We start from the raw sequence: 23,948 nt of genomic DNA on the forward strand, positions 1-23,948 counted from the left end.
TTCTGAGCGAAATATTTTCTGTTGCAGTTATTTTTTGGATTTTTATGATCTTTTCACGATATCAACAATACTATAATATTGTTTGTTCTCTATTTTTCCAAAAAAAAGAAAAAAATTGGAACACAACAGGTTTGAAGGCAGACAGGCAGGCAGATTTCTTCGCGCCTACAAAAAACTTAATTTGCTAAATTTGAGGCTATATAAAATTAAATGGTTCGCTGTTTTAGTTAGTTCACAAAATGTGGATAAATTTCTCTGAATTTCCATTTTTACTGTTTCAATTAGTTTCTAAATTTCAGTTGTTTATTCACGATATTATTGTGACTATATTTACAATCAAAAATAATCGGATTTTTTCTCAAAACTTAATGCGGAGCAGGCGCAGGTAGCTTTGAAGGCAGCTATTCTTCTACCTGCATGGGAATTCCACTCGTTCTCACAGCAAACGATTTTAAACGTATGAAAGTTTTCACAAAAAATAAGTAAGGGGAAGAGGCGGGAAGGAGGCGTCCCAAATACACCTCACCCAATAATGCTCCCAAACTGTTTTAGCGTGTCTAGTCAAGTGAATATACGGAAAAGATCCTTGCCAAAATTAAATATCCCTCCTTCCCATGTCTTGTATCATTCTGGCTCTGATTGAATTACCGGCAGGGCGAAGAAATGAAGTTTCCTTTTTCGGCAAAAAAACAAAAAATTGAGAAAAAAAACATAGTTTTTGTAACACGGATTTGGGGGATTCGAAAGCAAATACTTTTGGAGGTGATATCGGGGTTCACCGGCAAAGATCACATAGGTAAAATGGTGGTACTGTAGATATACGCTACAAACACTGTAGATGGGCTCTATACCAGAGCGAATCATTCGATATTTTTGGTAAAATGAGTTTCTTCAGTGCGTGAGAAATGAAAAGTGCGGAAATAATCATATTGGCCCAATAGGCCACTGCTTACAGTAATCATATCAAAAAAGTACATTTTGAAAAAAAAAATGCACACGCCTGTCTATCTATCTGTGTATCTATGTATATCATGTCCACCTATATTATGCCAGGAAGATCCCTGTAAAATGCTATTTAAAATTATTGTTTCGTTTATGAATTCGTTTGTAAATTTTTTTCGTTTTTAAAGAAAAAGTTTTCTGTGTTCAACAAAAAATAAATAAAAATGAAGAACGCGAAAAAATCAAATGCGCCTCATTGCAACACTGAAGACAGCGTGTAAGTTGGCGTTCACGTGGATTTTGGAAATGTCGGAACAGTTTAAAAATTGTATATACATTTGCATAAAAACGTGAAATCACGTACCACAAAACAAGAATGACTTGGCAATTGTGGCAAATGTGGAGGAAATGACAACAAATAAAATGGTATACTTTTTCAAACCAACTCGTCAGCGTGCAAGATGTCGTCGTTGAGTAATGCTATGGACGATTGGAATCACTTTTTTGAGAATCCGGCAATTTTTTTGAGATCAATTTTGCCAGAGACTGACATGAATTTGGATGGAGTAAATGTTCTTGAACATAATGTGCGTCGAATTTTAAATTTCCAGCTCAAGTTTCTCCCTGTGACTTTGCTTTCCTGTTTGTTGAGTCACTGGTTTCGCATTCAATTTTGCGATGCAAGTCGGACAGCACGTGCTGCGGTCACCACGCCAATTGGGTTTATATTCCTTTATTTTTGCTATGGGAAGTGAGTTTGTTTGAAACGCTGAAATTCTTAATTACTGTCCAATTTTAATGTTTTCAGTGAAATTGCTCATTTTTTTATCAATGGATTCGGAAGTTACCTTCTCATGATATCAGTTCTACCAAAACACGTTCATAAGCGAGTAAATTGCAAATTCGCTTTGTCGAACACTTCCTAATATCTTATTTTTAGAGCAGTCTTCTCATTTGCAATGGCATATCTCTTTTTGGTCCATTTTTACCGTTGGATATACCAAGAAACGTACAATCTTGGTTTCACTGGAAGCATGATGGTTGCTGTTGGAAAAGTGAGTTCAATGAGGCGCACTTGATTAACTTTGAATAATTCAGATCACCCTGCTGTCGTCGGCGATCACAGATGGAATGAGAAGTGATTTGAAGGCGTTAAATTCTGGTCAAAAACGAGATGCGGTCAACGAGATTCCGAGTCTGCTGGATTTCGCGTCGTATATGTTCGCTTTCCAGGTACATTACCAACAAATTTCAACATTTGTTGAAGCGTGCGACATCTACCGGGTGTTAAAATAACTTCCAGAATACTTGCCTAACTCAAAATAACCTAAAAATCATAAAAAGTTTTACATTTGGAGCAATTTGTAGGGCCTCTAAAGTAGTGAAAAATTGCACTGAAAGCAATTTCAAAGCGACTTTTGTCTATTTATGTAGTTCAAAGTTCCCGTCTGCCGCTAAATTTTTTGTAGTGACCTTTCAATGGCCCTTATTTAAACGAAACCGGTTTGGAAGTCTGGAAGTCTGGAGAGTGAGCTGAAAACTTCCCTTATAATCTAACTTTTAGAGCGTAATCATCGGACCAACAAATCACTACTCCAACTGGTCAGCTTACCTGGATCTGAAACTTGTTCCGAAATTTGAGAGAACCGGAAGGCCATTCGACTCAACTTCGACTGTGTTCGAGAAATTTAAAGTTGCAATTGCATTATCTTCGTTCTGCTCAGCTCTGTATAGCCTCCTTCCAATTCCTCTGACGAAGTATCCAACAATCAGCGAGTATAATCTGCTCGTTTGGTGGTTGAAGACTGTAGCTGCGTCGACGATTGGGCGGCTTCCTTACTACTTATTCTGGACTTTTTGTGAGTTTACTTTTTTGAGCCCGCAGAGCATCGGCCCATGTTCAGAAATATGATTGTGAGGGCAATAGGACGGCGCGGTATCTCGCTCGTCTATCAGTCTTTCCTGGCGCATAATTGTAGCGTAGTCAGAACGTTTTTACAGCTGACTCTTTTTGGATTATCCACAACTTTGATGATCTGGCCGTTGAACCATGAAAGGCAGGATGGTTGCAGTCTACCAACTGTAACGTTTGGACTGATGCCTGGCTTCGACGAATCGTCTACGAGAGAGTTGAAGATCCATACCGTGTCATTGCAGTTTATGTAACAGGCGTTGCATGGCACGGTCTCGCTGTTGAATACTACTTATCTTTCTTGACAAGTGCTATATTCACTTTGTTGGCTAAGGTTGGTTCAACACTATTTCAAGCTATAAAAATGGCTGCCAATACCGTTTTTCCTCTATTAGTCTTGCATGCAAATCTAATTTTTTTAATTTTGAAATTTAATGTTCCAAAAAGATGGCGAATTTGCTGAAGTTTACACATATGTGGTAGAACTTTTTTGACAAAACCAAAAAACCATTAGAGAATGCAAGATTAAAAGAGAAAAAACGGATAATCAATTTTAATTTATTTCAGAGCCTCCAACCCCGCGTGCACAGTGCAACCAAGCCACTGACGTATCCAAGCCTATCTTGCGTTCTCAAATACCTAGATGCAAATAAGAGGTGAGTCAATTCGTTTTTATTTCATTAAAAAACGAATATAATTCAGACTTGAACTCTCTGCACTCTGATGCCCATCGCTAAAGAAAGTCGAAAAGGTTCAGCCCATGATTATTGAGAGCCTAAAGATAGAACGGTCATCAATTTGTATTAACGACGTTGATTATGATCTCGGATCTGAGAGCAAAGTAATTTTTTGTAGTTTCATAGAAATGAAATTAATTATTGAAATTTCAGTTTGTTGCCCCCAGAACCCTCTCCATCCACCAGCTTGAAGGACGCAGATCACCAGCAAAAGTTGATTATTTGGAACTGCCCGATACTGAAATTTTCGAAATTCCATTCAAGATCAAGGCTCGAAATATTGTGGGTTGGCCAACTGCGGACTCTACAGACATAGATCGTTTGATTGACACGCAGAGCTTACCTTTGAATTACATCTATCTGGACGAGTTTTCAATTAATGCACCCGATCAAATCCAACATCATGAAACGTTGAAGACAGCAAAAACGTTGATGCTCGGCAGGGTTTCTCAGGAGTTGTTTTGCCTTTGTGCAAATCTTCCCAACGAACGAATCGAGGCCTATATTATGGAAGAAGCTGTTGAACTTTTAGACTTTTTGAAACTTTTGGATCTGTGGATTGAAAGAAACCAAACCGGTATAACGGTCTATCGTTTCATAGTTTCTGATGGTATTCTGGTGGAGAAGTTATTTGAAACATTCAGTCTTCTCGCAGAAGGAAGACGTGTCGAATTGCACGATGACGATGATGTTGATGAAGAATATGACGATAAATACACTGATGATAAGCGGTATACTCTATTAGTGTTTCTTATTACCTGTAATTTTTTTCAGCACCACCAAGTTACTAGAGCAGATTTGGTTTCTAATTTCTGATAATATTCTGGTGGAGAAGTTATTCGAAACATTCACTCTACTAACAAAAGGAAGACGTGTCGAATCAGTCGGTGCTGTTAATGATGATGATGACGAAGAGCGGTAAATTGAATTAGTGTTTCTTATCAACTGTCTATAATTTTCCAGTGTCCCTGAATTCCCGGAGGAGATTCGGTTCCGAGTGAATCAAAACTTGAAATTTTCGGTCGATGTGACAAAAAACGAATATCATACCAGCGTGTGGATAAATATGGAAAAATCCATTTAACTTTTTTAAAATCGATTATTTTATTTTTCTTTATTAAATTTCATTAACTACTCCAGTACACCACTTTGTTATTCTAAAACGTCACAAATTCACTTTTGAACACAATTTTTGAAGAAAATCAATTTTTAAATAGTTTTTAGTGCAACTTTACGAAAGTTTCTGGAATTTTTAAAATTTTGTAGTGCTGAAAATAAAAATTAGATATTTACTATTTTTTATGTTTCTGAGTGGTTTCTCTTCTATTTCTATTCTGTTTTGATGGGTTTTGTAAAGTCAAGTTTACTATTAAAAAAACGTGAAAGATGGCTTTTTGATATTGAAATTTTTATATTTTCTGAAACACAGTTTTTCTCAACTAAATTTTCAAACAAAAAACGTTGAACATTTTTTTTCGATATATTAAATATTAAATGTTCGGTAGGCTTTCGTTTGAAAATCAGTTTAAGTAGATTAAATGAATATGTAAATTTTTATGGGAACATGCAATCACTTAACCCCTTGCTGACATTCCAAATGGGAGGAGCAACAACGTTGTGGAGTATCCCTGGGAAATGTATATAAACAATCAAATTGTACAGAACTTTAATATTCAAAATTCTTTGAAAAGTTTATCAAGTCAACTCGAGAACATATTTTTAGGTAAGAATCCAAAAATTAAAACTCGGAAAAAAATCTTCTATTTCAGCAGATTTTCCAAAAAGTTTGTTATTTAATTTAAGACTGCTGGGTAAGTTGTTTTGCAAAGATGAATTGGTTACGTCCATCTACTAATGAAGGTTTAAAAAATCTTTTTTTAAAAATATTTTAATGTTGAGTTTTTTCATAACCTTGGAAACATTGAAAATTGGAAAGGGTTTTTTTTTTTGAAAATTTGGGTTTTTCAGCTTCAGGAACTTTGAATTCAAAATGCCTTTTGGCAATCCGAAATTTCGGCATATGCCGAGAGTGCCCTATAGATGAAAATTTATTGACGAAAATACCGAATTTTTCAAAAGTCGGCAGTTGTCGAAAAAAAAGTTCTCAATTTCTTAATTGCATATATGTTTTCTACTGAAATGATTGAATGTCTTTTTTTGAGGAAAATTATTATAATCCAAAATTTTTGTTTCTAATTTATAGCATTTAAAGAAAGTGATATTTTCTCATTTTATCAATTTCCGAAAAATCCATTCTAGGAAGTTTCAAGGGTTTTCCATAAATTTTTATCAGGATTGAACGGATAACTATTCAAGCTAATTTCGGATTTTTACTTCACCTTTGAGTTTAAAAAAAAATTGCCAGAGAAACGAAATTATTTTTTTACAAACCTGTGTAGAATTTGATCAATTTGGGAATAAAGGTATAATAATTTTTTAAAAAATTTCATAAATTTTTTAGAAATTTTGAAACAGATTTTTTTTTTCAATTTTTTTTTCAAGATGGTCACTTTATTTTAAAACTTTGTTTCAGAAAAAAATGTTCGAAATTTAAATTTCGAATTAAAAAAAAACGAAAAATTATTTCAACTTCGTTGTTTGAGTACATTTTCACCATAATTGACACTTTTTTAATTCTCTTATCAGTGATTTTAACTGATAATTATAAAAATGAATTTTGGTTTCGGCAATGTTAATTTTCAATAAAGGAAAATTGTATTAGTTTGAAACACAATTACGAGATTTTTCGATTAAAACTTGATTTTTGAAGAAAAAAAAGTACTGTTTCAAAAGTTTCACTAAAAGTTTTTAATGTTTTCATAACGTGTTTCGGATTTTAGTGTTCGATTAGTTAATATCTAAATAGTAACAAATATCTTGACTCTGTGCATTAGAAGGTCTCAAAAATAGGCAGGCTAGGTCGCCTGAAAATGCTTCTGTCTACCATGAAAACCCTAACTAATTGCAATATAAGTTTGATCACTGTCAATCAAAAAAAACTGTTTCAGAGAGAATAAAATAAAAACATTATTTGTTCGCTTCAGTTTTGATTGCTACATCAGTTTGCTAAAAACAATTGTTTTCAGTAACTTTTCAGTATATTTTTCAAAATTTTTTGATCTTGACTTCCGTCATTATATTTTCAGTACAACTGTGGTTCAAATGCCCATCACCTGATTGCAATAGTATATCAGCTTATCAGTTGACTCCGCCTCCCCGGTAGTCACTCATCTTTTTACCTTTTCTGTCTCCATTCACTTAAACTCAAAAAACGGCAGTTTCAGCGTGTACCTGGTGCCTGTTTTTCTCTAAATGTTGTCTATTCACTGATAAGGTGACAGGGTGATTAAATGGGGGCAATGAGTGCCTGTGATAATACATAAGGTCTAGCGGAAACTCACTTTTTCTCAATTTTTCTTCTGTTTCAAAAACTCAATTTATTGGTTTTCTTTCAGCTTTTCCCTGAGCCATGGGCGTCTACCCATCGGAATCCGAAATTTCTTTGCCATCAAAAGATTCTGGGATTTCATTGGATAGGTAAGTGAGATTTGTTTAAGTGCTATTGTAATCTATTTAAATTTAGAGAATCTAACAATTTTGTGAAACAGTAGATTTTTTTAATTAGGTATCTCAAATTTATAGTATGCTGTCTTAAAATGTTTTTTAAAGAAGCAATAATACTGAACAATGCTGTCTTAAAATGTTTTTTAAAGGAGCAATAATACTGAACAAAAAAATCCTGTTGGTAATGCATGTTGGTAATGCATTTATCGGAATTGCAATGTTATATAAAATTTTTGAAACGGACATTTATTTTTCCAACAAAAAAATTGTTTCAGCATCCGCTCTCCGCTACACGAGCGTAGTACAGAATGGCGTGCCATGTGGATTTCAATAGCGATGCAATTTGTTGTAGGTGTACAGATTTCCGTTTACTACATGTCAATGTGGCCATATCTATCCGGATTGGACAAAACTGCCGATATGGATTTCCTTGGATGGGTGGTCGCCGCGTGTAATATGGGATGTACTATTGTGAGTTTTTAAAAACTTTTTTGAAAATTGGAAAAATTAATAGAAATTCAAATTATCCAAATTATTGGTTTTTTTTCGATTTTTCTTTAAACTATTTTCAACTTTCTCAAAAAAAACTTGAAGGAGGAGTTAACATTGTGAATTAATACAATTAAGCAAGAACAGTTTTTGAAACAGAAAAAATTTTTGATAATTGAATTTTTTTCTGTTTCACTATTTTCATATCATGGACTTAATATTTCAAGGAATTAACTATCCAATAGGTCCTTTTTCCAGACAAATCCCCTCTACGGCCTCTGGAATCAAAAAACGCTATCCTGCAAATGGCCAACAGTAACTGGATTCTTGATCGCTGCAGTAGGACAAGTGATGTATGGAGCTATAAGTGAAGTCGAACAATATGGGAAATGGTACATGTTGGTTGCAAGAGTTGTCACTGGACTTGGTGTTGGCAATTTAGCGGCTCTTAGAGCTTATGGAGCAACTGCTTCTACTCCAAAAGACAGGCTTAAAGCGATTTCCTATGGTACTGCTGGTTTCGTGTTTGGCATTTCTTTTGGTCCCGCTATTTCGGTAGGTAATTTTACAAAAAAAAATGTAGCTTGGCAAAATCCACTTTTTTTTAATATGAAAAAAATAAGTAAAAATTTGAAGTTTTACTGCATTTTAACTTTTTTATTAAAAAAAAGAAAATTTTTCGACAAGAAAAAAAACAGATATCTACATTAACTCGAATTTTTATTGAACTCTCAATTCTTATAGTTAGTCAGGAATTATTCTGAAGCACATGTTTCTCGAGTAAACGGGACAATTCTAGTTTTCTGACTATATGAAATTTGGGAAAATTTAGTTTTTTTTTCAAAAATTCCTATTTTGCAATATTTGTTCAAAAAAGTTTTTTCCAAAAATTTGCTGTTTCGACAAATTTTGAAATCTTGAATTTTTCTGTGAGCTTTTTAACAGTACACTAAAAAAATTGTTTTTTTTATAATAAATGTTCAAATTGCTTCATATATGGTTAATTTGTGTTTTTACCGGTTTGCAAATATAATGAAGTCACAAATTATTATGAAAAGGGTTAAATTCGAAAAATAAAGAAAATCAGAAAAGACATCAAAACTTTTAATGTTTCGATACAGTTTCGAAAGTTTGCACTGTTCCTCAAGCTTTCAATGCTCGACTATTCATCTTCAAAAATTTCAGGCATTCTTCACGCCACTCGGAGAAACAGGCTTCAACATTTGGATAGTTAAAATCAATATGTACACTTCGGCAGCTTACCTGATGGCGTTCATTTGTGTGCTTGCAGCTGTTTTGATGTTGGTCTTCTTTCAGGAAGATTATGCTGGAATTATTGATAAAAATTCAAGTGATGAGAAATGTAAGTTTTGATGGGAAAAGAAACTGCAGAAAAATATTAAAATTTCCGTTTCAAAAATTTCGGTTAAGTCTAAGTTTTTTAAACTTATTCTATTGTTGTATTTTCCAATTTTCGTTAAAAGTTGCAGCAACTTGCCTTGCCAATCTTCAGAAAAAGTTTTAAAAGTTGATTTAATGTAAAAAATATTATGTTATTACGGGAACAATAAATCATGATAATGCGTACTTGGAGCATTTTATTTGACGCGCGATATCTCTTAGCGAAAACTACAGTATGAACTCAAATAACTATTGCTATTTGAGTTCTTACTGTAGTTTTCGCTAAGAGATATCGCGCGTCAAATAAAATGCTCCAAGTACGCATTATCATATTGTTCCCGTAATAACTATACGTTTATTAAAAAAAAGATAATTTTTCATTTTTTTTTTTCAGGCAATGCGGACTATGTTGTGGTGCCGAAATTCGATTTAGTTCCGGCATTAGTTTGTATTTATTTGTACATGATTGTTAGTATGATTGCTACAAATATTGAAGTGTAAGTTTTTTTTTCGAATTTTTCCCCTGTTTCAAAACTAAAATTTCTTTTAAAACATCTAAGCGTTCCACTTATCTTTAATCAAAAAAAAATTTCAGAATGTCTACTCCATTGACAACTGTTCTCTACGATTGGAAAGATTCTCAAGCGATTTTGTACAACGGGATTATAGAATCAATTACCTGTATTGTGTCGGTTTTGATTAATTTTGGAATTGGAAAAACTAGAATTGGAAAGATGTGAGTTCTTTTTTTTCTAGAATACTTGTGATTTTTCAAATTAAATAGACACGGGGAATTATGTTCTAAAAAAATTTCAATTTTTTCACTGTTTCACTGACCAGCTTTCAGCTTGGACAGCATTTCGTGTTCACTGATCTTTACGGGCTTACGAAGTTTTCTAAAAAAAAATATTGTGAATTATTGCTGTGACAGGCGCTCAGCGTGTTAAAATTTTTTTTCAGCAAATTTTCAAATTTACAAACAAATAGAAAATCTAACAGTTTCACATCCCCTATTTCAGTTGGAAGATTTTTTTTCGATTAATTGTTAACTGCTTTTTGTCTCATATTGTTATAACATATTTTCAGTGACAAAAGAATTCAAATTCTATTCGGATTGGGTGTATTCGTCGCATTCCACGTGGTCAACTATCCATGGTGGTTCTACTCGGGACCTCTGCACTTTTTGCCGCCAGGTAAGGGTCTCGCCGCGAATTGATTTTCAAAGTTTTCTCAGAAGTATGATTTATTTGAATATATGGAATCTAGAATATGTTCCACAGTGACTGTTCTGGAAAATGTGAAACATTTTAGTTTTAAATTATACTGATTCTAGGTTCCAACACAACTATTGTCGGTGGATGCCTTGATTCATATTCATGGTGCAACACGACAACTCGTGTCCCTATGGCTCTCTACATTTTTGCATTTGTCTTCTTTTTCGGAATCGCTTTCCCATTTGTCGAGTCACCGGCCGCCGCACTTTATTCAGAGATTTTGGGTCCACGGAAGCAGGGAACCATGCAGGGATTGTTCAGTTTTGGTGGAAGTATCACGCCATTTGTTGCTTCGATTATTATCACGTAAGTGTTAATTGACTTTAAACTAATTATTTAAAATAGTCTGAATTTGAGTTTGGATGCATGAGTATTTAGAAGGATTAGTATCGAGAAAGAGTTTAAATTTTATTTGTTAAAAACTTGAAACAGAAAAAAAAATTATCACAAAAACCTTTTTTCACGAAAACGGATTTTTCTTCTAGTACTGTTCAATTTGATATTCTCCATCCTCAAAGAGTAAAATTAAAAAAAAAAATTTCAGATTCCTATTCCAACATTCCGGCTACAAATACGTCATCATCCTACAGTCAACCACAATTTTCATTGCATTCATTCTGATGGGTGTATTCTACAAAAGACTTGTTCCATTGAAATTAAGACCAAAGTCTGGAAAGTCTGCAGAGTATAAAAATGGAGTTTATTATTATATGTAAACTCTATTTTCATGAAAACACGGAATCAAGATTCTAACATACATAACCAAGTTTTAATTCATTTTTACACATTTTCAATTGTTTTTTTAGATGTACCACAAGATCTCACTATTCGAATTTTCATATGTTTAGTCGTTTTTTTTTTCTTTAAATTTAAATAAACTCATAAGTATTTCATATTCCTTTGTTCAATTTTTTCGAAAAATAAGCGCTGATTGGTTCGAAAATGGGTGGGGAACTCTATACGTGTGTAGAGTTTTTCTCAGAAACTCGATTCAAACTGCCTCCAAAATCCAATTGTGCGTCAACTCTCGCGATGTGCGCCAGCAGCTGTCTGCGTCAATGGAGCGCGCTTGCATTTTCTGCGTTCATCGCGATTTTTTTCTGCGTTCAGTACTCATTTTCTGCGTTCAGTACTGAACCACCGTGCATCGTTTCTATTTTATTTTTCTCCGCATTAATCAAGTTTTCACCATGTTTGGACAATTTTATTCAGGAGAATTCTCGAGAATTTATTAAAAAACAAAAAATAAGAAATTTTAAATAGATAATTTGCAGGAATGTTCCGTAGGATACCCCTCGGGAGGTTTCTGACGCGAAAAATCCATAATCAAACCAATGGGCTGATTGTTAGTCATTTTCCACTGATTAAAAATAGCTTAAAACTGATTTTTCCACACACAGGTTCCAACAACAAATGTTCAAAAGCAACAAAAACGACAGATTCTGTTCAAAATGGGGAATGAGACGCCGGCGCGAGTGGTTGGATATTATGTTGTGTGAGTTTTTTTCGAAAAAGTGATAAAAATTTACATTTTAATTTTCAGATTTCCCGTAATTCCCGAGGAAACCGTGGAGAACAACTGCTTCATGTACAATATCGCTAAAAATGAAGATTGGCCGAAATTGGCCACCGCCGAGCCCAGGGTAGCTAATTTTTCTGGATAAAACTTTAAATTATTGGTTTTTCTTCAGGAACTGTATGAAGGAACCGTTCGAATGCTCATGGACTACGGAGCCACTGTAATGGAGCACATGGAGCATCTTGCAACGTGTAAGATCTGTGAAATCTGAGAAAAAACCAATTTCAAATGTATTTTCAGTACCAGCAGAAGAGCGAAAGTTTGAAAACGTCGTAGAACCATTGCTTACGGAGGAATACGAGGTCAATTTCGCTTTCCAGACACTTGTGCTGAAAATGCTCACGGATTGGCCTGATTGTAACCGAAAACTCTTCGATGCGGACCTTCACCATGTAAAATAACAGAAAATTTCATGAAATTAAGTGGAAAACCTAAATTTTTTTAAATTTTAGATCAAAATCATGTGTGCCCGCGATCAAATGGAGAAGTTAACCAACAAGGACTTCCAGGACGCCATCAAGCAGCTTTATGAGGCAAAAGATGGACTTTCCGAGTGGCAATCGAGACTATTGGAGTGGTATTTGCTCGAGGTGCCATTTTAAATATTTTCTAACGAGAATATGCCTGAAATTGACTGGAAAAAGTGTTTTTCACCGATTTTGAAATTAAAAAATTTGATTTCTGCTCAGAAATCATAGAGACTGTAGTTTGCTAAATAGAAAGCATCGATTTTAACTCAGCAAAAGGATATTCCGTCTAACTTTCCCAGGAAAATTGTAATTTTTCAGCTAAGTTCGCGGATTTTCTGGCTGAAATAAGATCAATTTGCAGATAAAAGCTTCTGGATTGGACAAACACGACGATAAAACGCGTAAGGTTCTCGGATCCTGGAGCAAATTTGTCGACGAGTACAGGAGCAAGTATATGTGAGTTTTAAATGGAAGTTTTCAGCTTTTAAGCGGCTTTTTTTCAGCACCGGCGTGATGTCAACCAACGATCAGCAGACATTTGTCGTGACGGACCAAAAAGTGATAAAAGATGCACCTCCACATGTTTTACAGAAGCTCGCTGTTGATGAGTAGGTTTTTTTAGTAGCAATTGGCGAAATTTTTTTAGTAGCAATTGGCGAAATTTTGTTGAGAATTCGTTGAAAAGTGGTATTTTTAAGCTAAAAATCGAAAATAAGCTCCAAATTTTCACAATTTTTATGCTTTTCACTAGAAAAAAATTGAAAATTATCAGAAAATCGTGAGAATTATTATCAAAAAGTACTAGACGAAATTGTAATTTTTTCTGCAAAAAAAAGTGAAAAGGTAAGAACTTTCTGTAAAATTTTTCAATTTTCTCTAACCATTAAAAATGCTCAATTCTCCAATTTCACTCAAATATTCCCACTTTAAACTAAATACTAATTCAGACTAATTTCTTTTTTCAGACAAAACTGGGAATCAGGACCATGGCGTGGACGTATGACACCTCACACAATCTACCCATTTATGCAATATTGTGGAGATCGTCAATTGAGAGCCACCGCATGGGAGAAATGGACGAGTAAAGCTGGATTTGATCATGATTTCTACAATAATTCAATCAATATCGAGGAGTTGAGACATAATAAGTAGGAATCCGATAAGGAAAAATAATTGAAAAATGGCTGAATTTTTCAGCGAAGGACTCGCCAAAACGCTTGGATATTCATCTGTTGCTGAGCACCGACTTGCGAATAAAATGGCTGCCTCGCCGGAGACAGTTAGAGGATTTATCAATGCGTGAGTTTTAGAAAAAATACTGAAAAATTGTTTTTTTAACGCTGAAAATTTCCATAAATGTGAAGATTTTATTTTAAATTCAGCTTTTGACATTTTACCAAAAAATAGCCGGAAAAAAATTTAAAAAGAACCCAAATCTAACAGTTTTTGACAAAAAATTTTTATTTATACCGAAAAGCATGATATTCCAAATTAAATCAACTTTTTTCTTGCAGTCTTCAACGTAGAATCCGGCCTGTAGTGATTGATCGTATGGAGTCCTGGTCCGCATGGGCTGGACGTTGTGAGCTTATCACTGGCGAGCTTCAGGCCTATGATATGCCATATGTGTGCAGAAAAGAGGCAGAGCATCATTATGAGTAGGTTTTTTTTTTGAAAAAGTATTGCCTGCCGGCCTACGCCTGCCTTTCAAAGGGGAAGTCGTAAAATTTGCAATTTTTTGGTATTTTTAGAGGTATTCGGATGATTTGAAGCTTTTTTTTTCTAAACTTCTAAGTGTTACGAATTATCGGAAATTCAAAAAAAAAGGTTTTCAGATTTTTTTTTCAGTTGAAAAGCTCAAACTTTTCATTTTTTCGGTAATTTTAGAGGTATTCAGAACATTTTTAAAAAAATTTTTAACTAATTTTTTTCAGTGTCAACCCACTGGACCTAATGAATCACTTCCCATTCTGGCCAACATTCCAAAATATAATGGGAGTCATCGGACATATTTTCAATTTGGAATTCAAAGATATCACCGATAAGGGACTCGAAAAAGCGCATGCTGACGTCCGGATCTACTCGGTTGGCGACAAGTTCAGCGGACAACACTATGGAAGATTATACATTGATCCATATGATCGACAGAATAAACGAGGAGGATGGAATGTTATGCTTGCGAGACGTAGGTTTTGAAGAATGCTGAAAATTTGGAGAGCTCGAGAAAAAATTTGGAAAATCACCTGAATTTGTATCGAGTTTTTTAGAAAAAAATTAGAATTTAGACATTTCCTGTCGGAAAATTCAGTTTCGATTTTGTTTGAAAACTGAAAATTTTTGATTTTTGTATTTTTGGAACACTTCATTTTTTCCATCGAAAAAAATATGAAAAGACAGAAAAAGCGAGGGAATTTTAAAAATTGTCTTTTTAGAATAAAAATTAGAGGAAAAAATTCTCCTCGTTTCAGACTATCTGGCTTTTTTTTCAAATTATTTTTGCAAAAAAATTCTTTCGAAAAACGTTAATAGAATAAATTCTGTTCAAAAATAACTGCAAAAAACAACACAGGTTAGTTAACAAATATATTTCCAGCGGAATCCAAAGAACGAGGTCTCGACAAGATTGTGTACTTCATCGGCTCAGCAATTGCTCCAACTTCCAACGGACCGTCTCTTCTCCATCACCAGCAGCTTCAGCAACTTCTTTTCCATGTCAGTAGTCGAAATTTTGGGTTTGAATTTAAATTTTCGAAATTTCCAGTTTGGCCGAAGTGTGCAGCTTCTTCTATCACAATCTCCATACCGTGATATTTCAATTCCATGGTCTCCATTCTACGCATCTGACTGGGATGCAGCTGACATGTTCCCAACATTCTTGCAAATGTTCGTCACGAAGCCCAATCTCCTTGCAACAATTAGCTCTCCGCATCAGGTATTTTTAGTCGAAAATTCTTGAAATGTCTGAATTTCTGTTTCAGATCACAAAGCAATCGTTGACCGAAGAGCACGCAAACTCGGTGGCTCTTACGATCTCACGAGCATCACTCTGGGAAACCTACCGTACCCTCTTCTGGTCGGACTTTGATCTGTCGATTTACGAGATGGAGGACAGGAAGCAAAAGTTCTGGCTGGATATGTACAAACAAATGTATGAGGAGTATTTCCCGTTCAAAAGAGCCAAAAATGACTATCAACCGTGCTCATTCACACCGATTTTTGCTCTTCAACCACATATGAGCATGTATTATAGGAAGCTGTGGGCTGAGGTGAGGTGGTTTTCCAGTGTTAGAAAATCATCAGAATTTTGATAAATACTTTTAAAAAAAATTATCTCAATTATTTCTGAAAATTGGCTCAATTTCCAGATGCTCGCCTTAGATATCCATGAGACATTTGACGAGGAAGACAATGAAGTGCAAACGGGAGAACGATTGAAAACGACAATATTGAATAGAGGAAGTGGAGATGTTGCGAAGGAATTGTTCAAAAGATTCCAGGTAGGGGAATCTTCTTTTTTTGACTGAAAAATTGGTGAAAAACGGCATTAAAATAAGCTGAAAATCTTAAATTCTGCATGGAAAAATCTCAAAAAATCGTATTTTTTTAAAATTAGAACGCTTTAATTGAACTCTATTTTTACAAGAAGAATTCTAAAAGAGTTCCAAACAATTACTTTCATTTTTTAAATTCCAGAAAAATGAAGCCATTATTTAATTTTTTTTAAAGAAAAATATTCATTTCCATTTTTTCAGGGCCGAAATCCATCAGTCGGAGCCATCTGTGATCACTACGCCCCACCAATGGCCATTCAAGATGAAATGGAAATGTCGGAGAATCAGAGACGATGAAAATTCCCCCCCGGTTTTTGGAGATTTTCCATCTCTTTTTCGCTTCTCACCGGGTTTTCACATATGTTTAGATGATTTTTTTTCTGTTTTTGTTATATTTTTTTGATAGTCTTAAGAAGAAATAGGGTCTCATAGATTGTTCTCTGTTATTTAATGTTTTTCCCCTCATTTTTAATTTTTGTTTTACTTCAGTAATGAATTCTTTTCTTTTTGAAAATTTATCGTTTTTTGAGATATCGTTTTCCAACGATTGAAATATTTTTGTTTTGAAATTGAAAAAAATGTTTATGTTTTTTATTTAACAGGAAAAAAATTGAATTTGTTTTTGAAAATTACCTTTTCCAGGACATTGTGTTATTTTTTTAAAACCAATTTTTGAAATTTTTACTTTTTTTTGGAAATTAAAAAAAAAACGATTATTCCATTTTTTTTTTGGATATTTTTGAGCTGAATTATTTTTAATTTAAATTTTGCTCACTTTTTTGAACAAAAATTATAATTTATTGATCAAAAATTAAAATTTATTCCAAAAACTAAATTTTTCCAGGCATGTCATCTGGCCCAGCGACCTCCGGCTCATCATCGGCTCACACCGAGACCCAAGTGGTGGATGAGGTAACATTTCCGCGAAAAAACCCACTAAATCTGACTAAAAACCGTCTTTTTCAGATTCCGGAGGCACTCAACACTATATTGCTGATGGTGGTAAAGAACTTCTTCTCAAGTGTAAGCGAAAAATCTGATTTTTCAAAAAATTCTTGAATTTTTAATTTTCCAGGAGCACTTTATCATCGTCTACCACATAATGCGAGCCCAGTGCATTCGCGAGGAAAATCTCAAAGCCCGAATACAATTCGATCAGAAAATGCTCAGACAGGTGTGCTGAAACTTGCTTGAAATTCGAAAATTCAAAAAATTTGACAATTTCAGCTCCTCGCGTCTCTGAAAGCTGAAAAACTCGTGAAAGAGCGCACGATTACGCAGAAAAACGAGAATAATCGAACGGTTTCCATCATTTTCTACTATATAAACTATCGGGCTGTGCTCAACGTGGTGCGCTACAAAATCGATCACATGAGGTGTGAAAATATAATTTTTTCACTGAAAGTTTAAAATTTTCCAGACAAAAACTCGAGTCCCGAGAGCAAATGGACACAAATCGAGCTCACTATCGATGTGGAGCGTGTCAGAGTTCTTATGATGTGAGAAAATTCTTTTAAAATAGAAGAATTCTCTGAAAAAATCATATTTAGATGCTGGAAATCAATCGGATATTGGACGCTGAAAGCGGGCGGCTTATTTGCTGGCGGTGCCACGGAGATGTGTTGGCGGATGAGACGGTAGTACCATCGAGGACGACGAGGTACTTGGAATATCCTGAAAATCTGAAAATTCGGAAATTTCTGGGTTCTGAAGCGAAAATTATTATGAATTCTGATCGAGCTCAAAGCGACGAATTGAAAAATTTTCAAATTGACAGATTTTTGAATTTGTTAAATTAAATCTACAGTACTCTAAAATTTTTTGCAATTTTGAGCTCCAAAAAATTGATGAAATTTTACTGTTTAGGGTCTCCTTTCAAAAAAAAACTTCGGGTTACTGTATCTGCATATATATTTTTTTTTATTTTTTAAATTTCCAGAACCGCTGTGGCACGCTTCAACGAACAAATGACACCGCTCTTCTCTCATATTTGTGCTCTAAACGGTATCCAATTGGCTCCGCATCTCCTTGAACCGGATATCACGAAATATTTGGAAGATGACAAAGAACTGCAACTACAGCAACAACAAATGGACTTTACGTCGGGTGGAGGTGGTGGTGGACGGATACAGTTGGGAGGAGTCGCTCATTCTTATCAAAATATCGCTTCGATCAATTATCAGAATGGAGATGCAGTTTTTGTGGATTTAAATGCGGATATTAATAAGTTAGTGGCCATAAGTAGAAAAATAAACTTTGATTCTTAATATTTCAGGGGTCCTGTGGAAGAAGCCAAAATTATGCCAGAATGGCTCAAGGATAATGCAATAGGCGGTGGTGAAGCTTCACACAATGAGCATGTACTGGATCAGGCCAAGTACTTTTAAATGGCTTAACTTTTATATTTCAACAATGAAACCTTTTTTCAGAACCGAGGAAGAAGAAACATCAACGAAACAGCGACGTTATGGACCATCTCTGGACTATCTGAAGGAGATTGAGTGCAGTTCGGAGGAATCTGCTCCAAATGTCAAAATTGAAGAGCCACCTGCCAAGCAAATAAAGATGGAAGTCGACGAGGAAGCTATCAAAATGGAAGTTGACAACGACGAAAGTGAGGAGGAAGACTTGATCCACGTGGCGGGGCGAGCACTTCCGCTGAGCCAAATCACACCTCGAATGGTCGAGAACGAGATGAGTGAGCTGGAGAAGGAGAGCTATTGCAGTGTTGTGCAGGATCTTTTTGCAATGTTCTTTTCTCAACAAATTGCTATTCATTAAGTCTCGGTTTTTTGAGATATTACCGCCAAAATTTAGTGATGTCTAGGATGGTATAGAGGATTGTTTACTCTCCAATTCTCCTAATACCGTCAAAATGACAAATTGCCTTGAAATTTTTATATTTTCCCCTACCATTCCCTCTAGTTTTTCACCTGTTTCATCATCATTTCATCACGGTTCAAATCCTTTTTTATTTTTTTTCTCGTTCCAGAAATTTACTATTGTTTTAAAAATAATATTATTATGATTGTGTTGTTTTACTCTCATCATTTTACACCATTTATTCGAGTACATTTCAAAAATGAAACTTTATTTCGCGAGATTGAGAAATCGAGTTTGAACGTTTGGTTATCATTTACAGATTTTCTTTGCCGTCATGATGGACTGGACGAGAGCGCAGACGCCAGGTGAGCTGGAAAAAAGCGATATTGACTGGCGGGAATTTAAATTTTCAAATGACAAACCTCGAAAGTGACCTCCTGTCCCGGTTTCACGGCATATCTCTTTGGATGCTTACGGATGATGTCCTCAATCTGTTTGCCGGCTTCCTGGAAGAGAAAATTAAAAAGTTAGGCCATTGACAGGAAAATATTGCATCGCCAATGTTTCTTTTAGGATTTTCAAGAAAATTCAGAAGGATCTAATAAATTACATTAGAAACTCGAAATTTTTGTTAAAGATCTTTAAAGATCTCAAAGCTTTGCATTAAAGATCTCAAAGCTTTGCATTCAAAAAATGCAACCACGCTCTAATGGTAAAGCGCGGGTTTGGAGATCAACCCCCAAGCGCGCTCTATCGCACTCTCACACCTCTTGAGCGGTTCCCTTGACATCAATGTACTTCGTATGATCATAGTTCGCGTAGTGACACGAGATCGCCTTTCTGAATCCCTCGGATCGATTGGCACCGGATCCATGGAACAAGCATGGATGGAAGAACACAGTGTCTCCAGCTTCCATCTCGACGTATTCACGTGGAAGTGACATGTCATAGTCCTTGATTGCGTAGTATGCCATGTTGACACCACCCTGAAAATTGTCTTGGGTTACTGTATCGATGCTGGTGAGCGAGTAAGTTACCTCCCACTCTGGGTAACCGTGAACCTGTAGGCCTCGTGCCTGGGTTCCTGGTACAACTTGCAAGCATCCATTCTGCTTGTTGATCTGGAAATTTATAGGCGATTAGCCCACTTTTCATCGTAGCCATGTGCTCAATCTTATACCTTTTCCATAGCGGTCCACGCACAGACAGTCAGCTCCTCTGGGCGCCACGGGAAGTAGATCAAATCCTGATGCATTGGATGGCGTGACGTCAGTGCTCCTGTGTCTGGTGGCTTGTTGATGAGCATTGTGTGCATTGCAGTGATACGGGTGTCTGGGGATCCGATGAGATCACGAACCACGTCGGTGACTTTCTTATTCTCGCAGTACGAGAACAAAACTGGCTCGTCGGTGAAGTCCTGCACTTTTGTGATGGTGTCGATGCCTGGAAATGGGACGTGCTGTTTGCAGTAGAGATGAAACGCGTCAGAATCTAGGCAGAGTGTGAACGTAGATGGGCTCAATCTCTGACTGTAGACTTTGAATGTAATCTACATGGATCTCAGGCCAAGAACGCCACGTGGAAAGTAATTCTCCAATTACATAAATGGATCGTGGCGAGACCTTTAACCTTTTTAAGACTTTAAGACGATTCCGAGAATCCCATATGTGTTAAGTTCTGCGAAGCGACAAATTTCTGGCAATTTTTGACAACTCACTATCGGGTGTAACCTTCTTCGCAATTGACACGTCCTTCATGACAAGCATATTTGGCGGAGGCTTCACTTTACGTTCGCAAATCGCCTGAAATGTTTGTACTCAATTTTCTGAATACTTTCTGAAAAAAACCTACATTGAACTGGTTTTCGTACTTCTTCAATTCGTCCTTTGCAACGCATCCTCTCACGAGAAGAAATCCATTTTTCTGATAGAACTGTTTTTGTTCCACACTGAGAACCTTTCCGGCGCTCGAGAAGTCCACAATGGGCTCTGAAAATTGCCGTAAAAAGATCGGCCCATCGATTTTCAAAACTCACTGCTTGCAAATCCACGTGTCGAAAGAACCACGAATCTGAGAGATTTCATCAGAGACATGATGAAGATGGTAATGATTATTTTCAAAGTTCAATTTTCTCTTCCCCCCCCCCCCCCTTCTTATATTTTTGGAAACGTGGACTTTTGGGCATTTGACGGAGTTCGCGTTTTTTTTCAATTAATTTTCATAACTTTTTTGCTGCGGTTAGATTTTTTGGAAATTATGGATATTATTGCTCATTATCTTTCTTTTAACAGTATGCTCAAAAGCATTTTAATTCTATCTCGGAGCCATTTTTAATGAAGGTTTCGTGCGGATTTTTCAATGCAATGTGTAAATACAATTAAAATTTTTAAAAAATCACCAATTTTCCCCCGAATGTTTCAGACGATTCTGAAAACTTCCAAAATTATGTCAAACTTGGCAAAAGGTTCCAGAATATTCCAGAATACAGTGTTCTATCGAGTTTTTAAACTGATTTAGAGCATTCCATAATTTTGTCAAAGTTTCCAGCAGATTATAGAGCGTTCCAAAATTTTCTAAAATTTTTCAACTTCTCAATTTTTAGGAGGTCCTAGAACAATTCAAAATTTTCTGGAATTCGTCAAAATGTCCTAGAACATTCCAGAAATTACAATCAAAACGTGAAACTCGTAGCTATTTTTTTTTTGGTCGACATCCAAAATACGGATAAGTGAAAACTGGTTTTTTACGTCTTTTTTTTCTGAAAGTTTTATAAATTCAATAAACTAATATCTGACATCAAAACAAATAAATATTTTAACGCATTTCTGTAATTAATTCTCGTTTAAATAGTTCTGAGTTCTGAGCTTCTGCCCAAGTCTCGCTTATTTTTAGTACTCATTTGGAATTCAATGTAGCAATATTATCAAAGTTAGTGGGAAAAAAATTGTGCAAAAAAATGTTTTGACGAAATTGTTCACGTATTTATGATTTGTTTTTTTTTCAAAAATTCAAGAAAAAACTCGCTTTCAAAATGTTAATTTATTAACTGAAATACATTACAAAAATTATCGACAAACTCTGATCGATTTCACAGTTTTAAACATAAAAATCACAAATTAGATCTGCGCCCATTGACCTCTCTGGCGCGAACCCTCCAAATGTCCGCGAAATCCAAGGTTACAGTATTCGGGTCGAGACCATATCTTGTCAGACGCTTCTTGGCGATTTCGATGATCTCCTCTGCCAATGTCTCTTGAGTTGTACCCTCGACGTTTACATAACGGCAGAGGTCGTCATTTGCGTAGTGACAGGAGATCGCTTTGCGGAATCCTGAAAAAAATTTTGTTTTGCACCGAAACTCCCGTGTCCAACGCATTTTTGTAGCTGGGAGTTCTCAATTTAAGAAGAATTTGAACTTTTAAAAATAAATTAGTATTTACTGCGAATTTTCATTTTTTGTATAAAAACATTGAAACAGTAACGAAAGGATGGGAAAATTTGTGTTAGAAGCAAAAATATCTTTTTTAGAAGAGTTTACCGACAATTGTGAGATTCATAGTTTTTATATCAAAGCATTGAAACAGTAATTTCTTGTTTAATTTTTTCCAAAGTTTCAAAAATGGTTACCTTCAGTTCTATTGGCTCCGGAACCATGAATAAGAATTGGATGAAAGAATACGGTATCTCCGGGTTCCATTTCCACGTGGATACGTGGCGTCGACGTGTCATAGTCCTGGATTCCGTGATAGGCTTTGTTCACACCACCCTGAAAATAAGGAACTTTTTGAGAGCGAACTTCAGACGTGGACTTATGCGCAAGCTTAAACCTAGTCTTCGGGTAATCCTGAAGCTTAGACTTACGCTTAAGCTCGGGCTCAAGCTTAGGCTTTTTCTCTGTCAAATATTAGCTCGCTCGTTTAGCTGTTTTTTTCTCAAATTTTCTCAAATTACTTAATTTCAAGTTTTCAAACAAGAATTCAACGTGGTAAATAGCTCTGCCAAAACCAAACCAAACCAAAACTCAGCTTAGCGGACTTACCTCCCATTTCGGGTACTCGTGTGGCAAAAGAACACCTTTATGAGTTCCGGGAACAACAACCAGACATCCATTTGCTCTTGTGATCTTCTCCATTGCGGTCCAAGCACAACAAATAAAATCTGCTGGACGGAATGGGAAATATTGAAGATCTTGGTGCATTGGGTGCCGGGATGTTAGTTTTCCTTAAATATGATAATTAGAACTTGATTATTAAATGTTCTGTAATTTTGTTCTGTGAACGATATAAGCAGTAAACTTCTCAAAATACTTTCATTTTTTGAACCGATTTTGAAACAGTAGAAAATTTTGAATTTTTTTCAAAATTTTTTTGAATTACTGATTTTCGAATTTTCACAACTCTTTATAGACTATTCAAGATATTTTACGTTCTTCAATTTTTTTACAGTTAGGAGTGTGGTTTGGCAAAACAAATAACAATTTAAGATAATTTTGGACATGTTTCATAATTATCAAAAAAAAATTTGTTTCAAACTTTTTTATTTAACGTGTCTTATTTTAATTAACATTTTCTAGTAAATCCTAATACAATTTAAAGTTCAAAACTTACCATTATCTGGTGGTTTATTGATAAGCATTGTATGCATTGCCATCAAATTCGACTTTGGATTTCCAATCAAGTCCTTCACCACATCGACAACTCCCGGATACTTACAGTACTCAAAAAGAACTGGATCATCTGCAAAATCCTGGATCTTGGTGATCGCCTTCTCACCGTCTTTGAATTCGGATTTTGCGATGGAAATGTCTTTCATGACGGTCATGTTTTCTGGAGCTTTTACTTTTTTCTCGCAAATGTCCTGAAAATACATTTTTAGAAAATTGTGACGTCACAACTTTGTAAAAAAATTCGTTGCAGTCAGGTTGAAAAATACTTCGACGCAAAATTAAAAATTGTCGAAATAAAACTGAAACTTTAGGCCCCATCAATTTTTGTGGACTATTAATCCCAGCCTATAGTCAAAAATTATGCAGCCGGGCGCATTTGCTCACCTGAAATCTTTGTCGGAACCTGTTCAATTCGTACTGTGGAACACAGTTTCGAATCAACAGATATCCATTTTTCTCGTAGAATCGCCTCTGCTCGGCACTCAAAATTGACCCTTCCCGGGTATAATCAACGACACCTTTGCCAAGCATTTGGGGAGC

At 35.4% G+C, this 23,948-nt stretch overlaps 5 protein-coding genes, 23 non-coding genes and 1 pseudogene across 29 annotated transcripts; 16 read left to right on the plus strand and 13 right to left on the minus strand.

Moving 5' to 3' along the window:
• Window positions 1-316: 316 nt before the first annotated feature.
• Window positions 317-337, plus strand: 21ur-9172. The gene has a single exon (NR_068494.1).
• On the plus strand, window positions 320-340 carry 21ur-5066. Its single transcript, NR_068495.1, has one exon.
• Window positions 341-1,403: 1,063 nt separating this feature from the next.
• mboa-5 lies at window positions 1,404-4,675 on the plus strand (annotated as a pseudogene). The gene is made up of 12 exons: window positions 1,404-1,508; window positions 1,554-1,693; window positions 1,751-1,832; window positions 1,883-1,997; window positions 2,041-2,175; window positions 2,507-2,801; window positions 2,944-3,188; window positions 3,422-3,510; window positions 3,557-3,695; window positions 3,745-4,322; window positions 4,366-4,509; window positions 4,555-4,675. Coding segments are annotated over exons 1-12 (2,188 nt in total).
• 21ur-12562 lies at window positions 1,691-1,711 on the minus strand. The gene has a single exon (NR_068496.1).
• Window positions 4,676-5,998: 1,323 nt separating the features above from the next.
• Window positions 5,999-6,019, minus strand: 21ur-11705. Its single transcript, NR_068497.1, has one exon.
• 21ur-14513 lies at window positions 6,000-6,020 on the minus strand. The gene has a single exon (NR_068498.1).
• On the minus strand, window positions 6,002-6,022 carry 21ur-8477. Its single transcript, NR_068499.1, has one exon.
• Window positions 6,023-6,419: 397 nt separating this feature from the next.
• Window positions 6,420-6,440, plus strand: 21ur-8203. The gene has a single exon (NR_068500.1).
• A 195-nt stretch (window positions 6,441-6,635) lies between these two features.
• Window positions 6,636-6,656, plus strand: 21ur-9371. Its single transcript, NR_068501.1, has one exon.
• A 390-nt stretch (window positions 6,657-7,046) lies between these two features.
• Window positions 7,047-11,213, plus strand: mfsd-8.1 (Major facilitator superfamily (MFS) profile domain-containing protein). The gene is made up of 9 exons (NM_070657.6): window positions 7,047-7,128; window positions 7,431-7,626; window positions 7,903-8,199; window positions 8,830-9,007; window positions 9,440-9,542; window positions 9,641-9,781; window positions 10,132-10,238; window positions 10,379-10,625; window positions 10,864-11,213. Exons 1-9 carry the CDS (start codon window positions 7,061-7,063, stop codon window positions 11,033-11,035), a joined length of 1,509 nt encoding a protein of 502 aa, NP_503058.1. The 5' UTR covers window positions 7,047-7,060; the 3' UTR covers window positions 11,036-11,213.
• Window positions 7,133-7,153, minus strand: 21ur-3303. The gene has a single exon (NR_068502.1).
• On the minus strand, window positions 7,332-7,352 carry 21ur-2615. The gene has a single exon (NR_068503.1).
• Window positions 7,738-7,758, minus strand: 21ur-9717. The gene has a single exon (NR_068504.1).
• Window positions 8,800-8,820, plus strand: 21ur-4007. Its single transcript, NR_068505.1, has one exon.
• Window positions 9,614-9,634, plus strand: 21ur-11486. Its single transcript, NR_068506.1, has one exon.
• 21ur-828 lies at window positions 9,916-9,936 on the plus strand. The gene has a single exon (NR_068507.1).
• 21ur-14933 lies at window positions 9,919-9,939 on the plus strand. The gene has a single exon (NR_068508.1).
• On the plus strand, window positions 10,084-10,104 carry 21ur-14592. Its single transcript, NR_068509.1, has one exon.
• Window positions 10,088-10,108, plus strand: 21ur-3985. Its single transcript, NR_068510.1, has one exon.
• Window positions 10,685-10,705, minus strand: 21ur-13616. The gene has a single exon (NR_068511.1).
• A 380-nt stretch (window positions 11,214-11,593) lies between the features above and the next one.
• On the plus strand, window positions 11,594-16,427 carry eelo-2 (Peptidase M3A/M3B catalytic domain-containing protein). The gene is made up of 17 exons (NM_070658.8): window positions 11,594-11,664; window positions 11,720-11,814; window positions 11,863-11,962; window positions 12,011-12,089; window positions 12,139-12,290; window positions 12,351-12,488; window positions 12,730-12,824; window positions 12,872-12,976; window positions 13,334-13,516; window positions 13,566-13,667; window positions 13,883-14,026; window positions 14,303-14,553; window positions 14,962-15,080; window positions 15,130-15,300; window positions 15,347-15,634; window positions 15,734-15,865; window positions 16,121-16,427. Exons 1-17 carry the CDS (start codon window positions 11,596-11,598, stop codon window positions 16,214-16,216), a joined length of 2,319 nt encoding a protein of 772 aa, NP_503059.2. The 5' UTR covers window positions 11,594-11,595; the 3' UTR covers window positions 16,217-16,427.
• Window positions 13,688-13,814, minus strand: ZK550.42. Its single transcript, NR_068512.1, has one exon. It is a non-coding gene; the product is annotated as an Unclassified non-coding RNA ZK550.42 (non-coding RNA).
• Window positions 16,428-16,763: 336 nt separating the features above from the next.
• On the plus strand, window positions 16,764-19,025 carry gtf-2E1 (HTH TFE/IIEalpha-type domain-containing protein). The gene is made up of 9 exons (NM_070659.9): window positions 16,764-16,831; window positions 16,886-16,942; window positions 16,995-17,093; window positions 17,147-17,295; window positions 17,340-17,418; window positions 17,470-17,579; window positions 17,859-18,146; window positions 18,195-18,296; window positions 18,349-19,025. The coding sequence occupies exons 1-9, from the start codon at window positions 16,766-16,768 to the stop codon at window positions 18,698-18,700; spliced, it is 1,302 nt and encodes a 433-aa protein (NP_503060.1). The 5' UTR covers window positions 16,764-16,765; the 3' UTR covers window positions 18,701-19,025.
• On the minus strand, window positions 18,964-20,873 carry phyh-1 (phytanoyl-CoA dioxygenase). Its single transcript, NM_070660.5, has 8 exons — window positions 20,778-20,873; window positions 20,594-20,730; window positions 20,460-20,544; window positions 19,923-20,185; window positions 19,780-19,863; window positions 19,510-19,728; window positions 19,165-19,248; window positions 18,964-19,112 (listed from the first exon to the last, which is right to left on the minus strand). Exons 1-8 carry the CDS (start codon window positions 20,833-20,835, stop codon window positions 19,056-19,058), a joined length of 987 nt encoding a protein of 328 aa, NP_503061.1. The 5' UTR covers window positions 20,836-20,873; the 3' UTR covers window positions 18,964-19,055.
• Window positions 20,874-21,769: 896 nt separating this feature from the next.
• ZK550.6 (putative phytanoyl-CoA dioxygenase) lies at window positions 21,770-23,948 on the minus strand. The gene is made up of 5 exons (NM_070661.6): window positions 23,793-23,948; window positions 23,350-23,599; window positions 22,782-22,963; window positions 22,370-22,508; window positions 21,770-22,072 (listed from the first exon to the last, which is right to left on the minus strand). The coding sequence occupies exons 1-5, from the start codon at window positions 23,937-23,939 to the stop codon at window positions 21,852-21,854; spliced, it is 939 nt and encodes a 312-aa protein (NP_503062.1). The 5' UTR covers window positions 23,940-23,948; the 3' UTR covers window positions 21,770-21,851.
• 21ur-2836 lies at window positions 21,809-21,829 on the plus strand. The gene has a single exon (NR_068513.1).
• Window positions 23,008-23,028, minus strand: 21ur-14509. Its single transcript, NR_068514.1, has one exon.
• 21ur-1383 lies at window positions 23,011-23,031 on the minus strand. The gene has a single exon (NR_068515.1).
• 21ur-14005 lies at window positions 23,309-23,329 on the plus strand. Its single transcript, NR_068516.1, has one exon.

Source organism: Caenorhabditis elegans, chromosome IV (assembly GCF_000002985.6).
Source record: "Caenorhabditis elegans chromosome IV".
Lineage (NCBI taxonomy): Eukaryota > Metazoa > Nematoda > Chromadorea > Rhabditida > Rhabditidae > Caenorhabditis > Caenorhabditis elegans.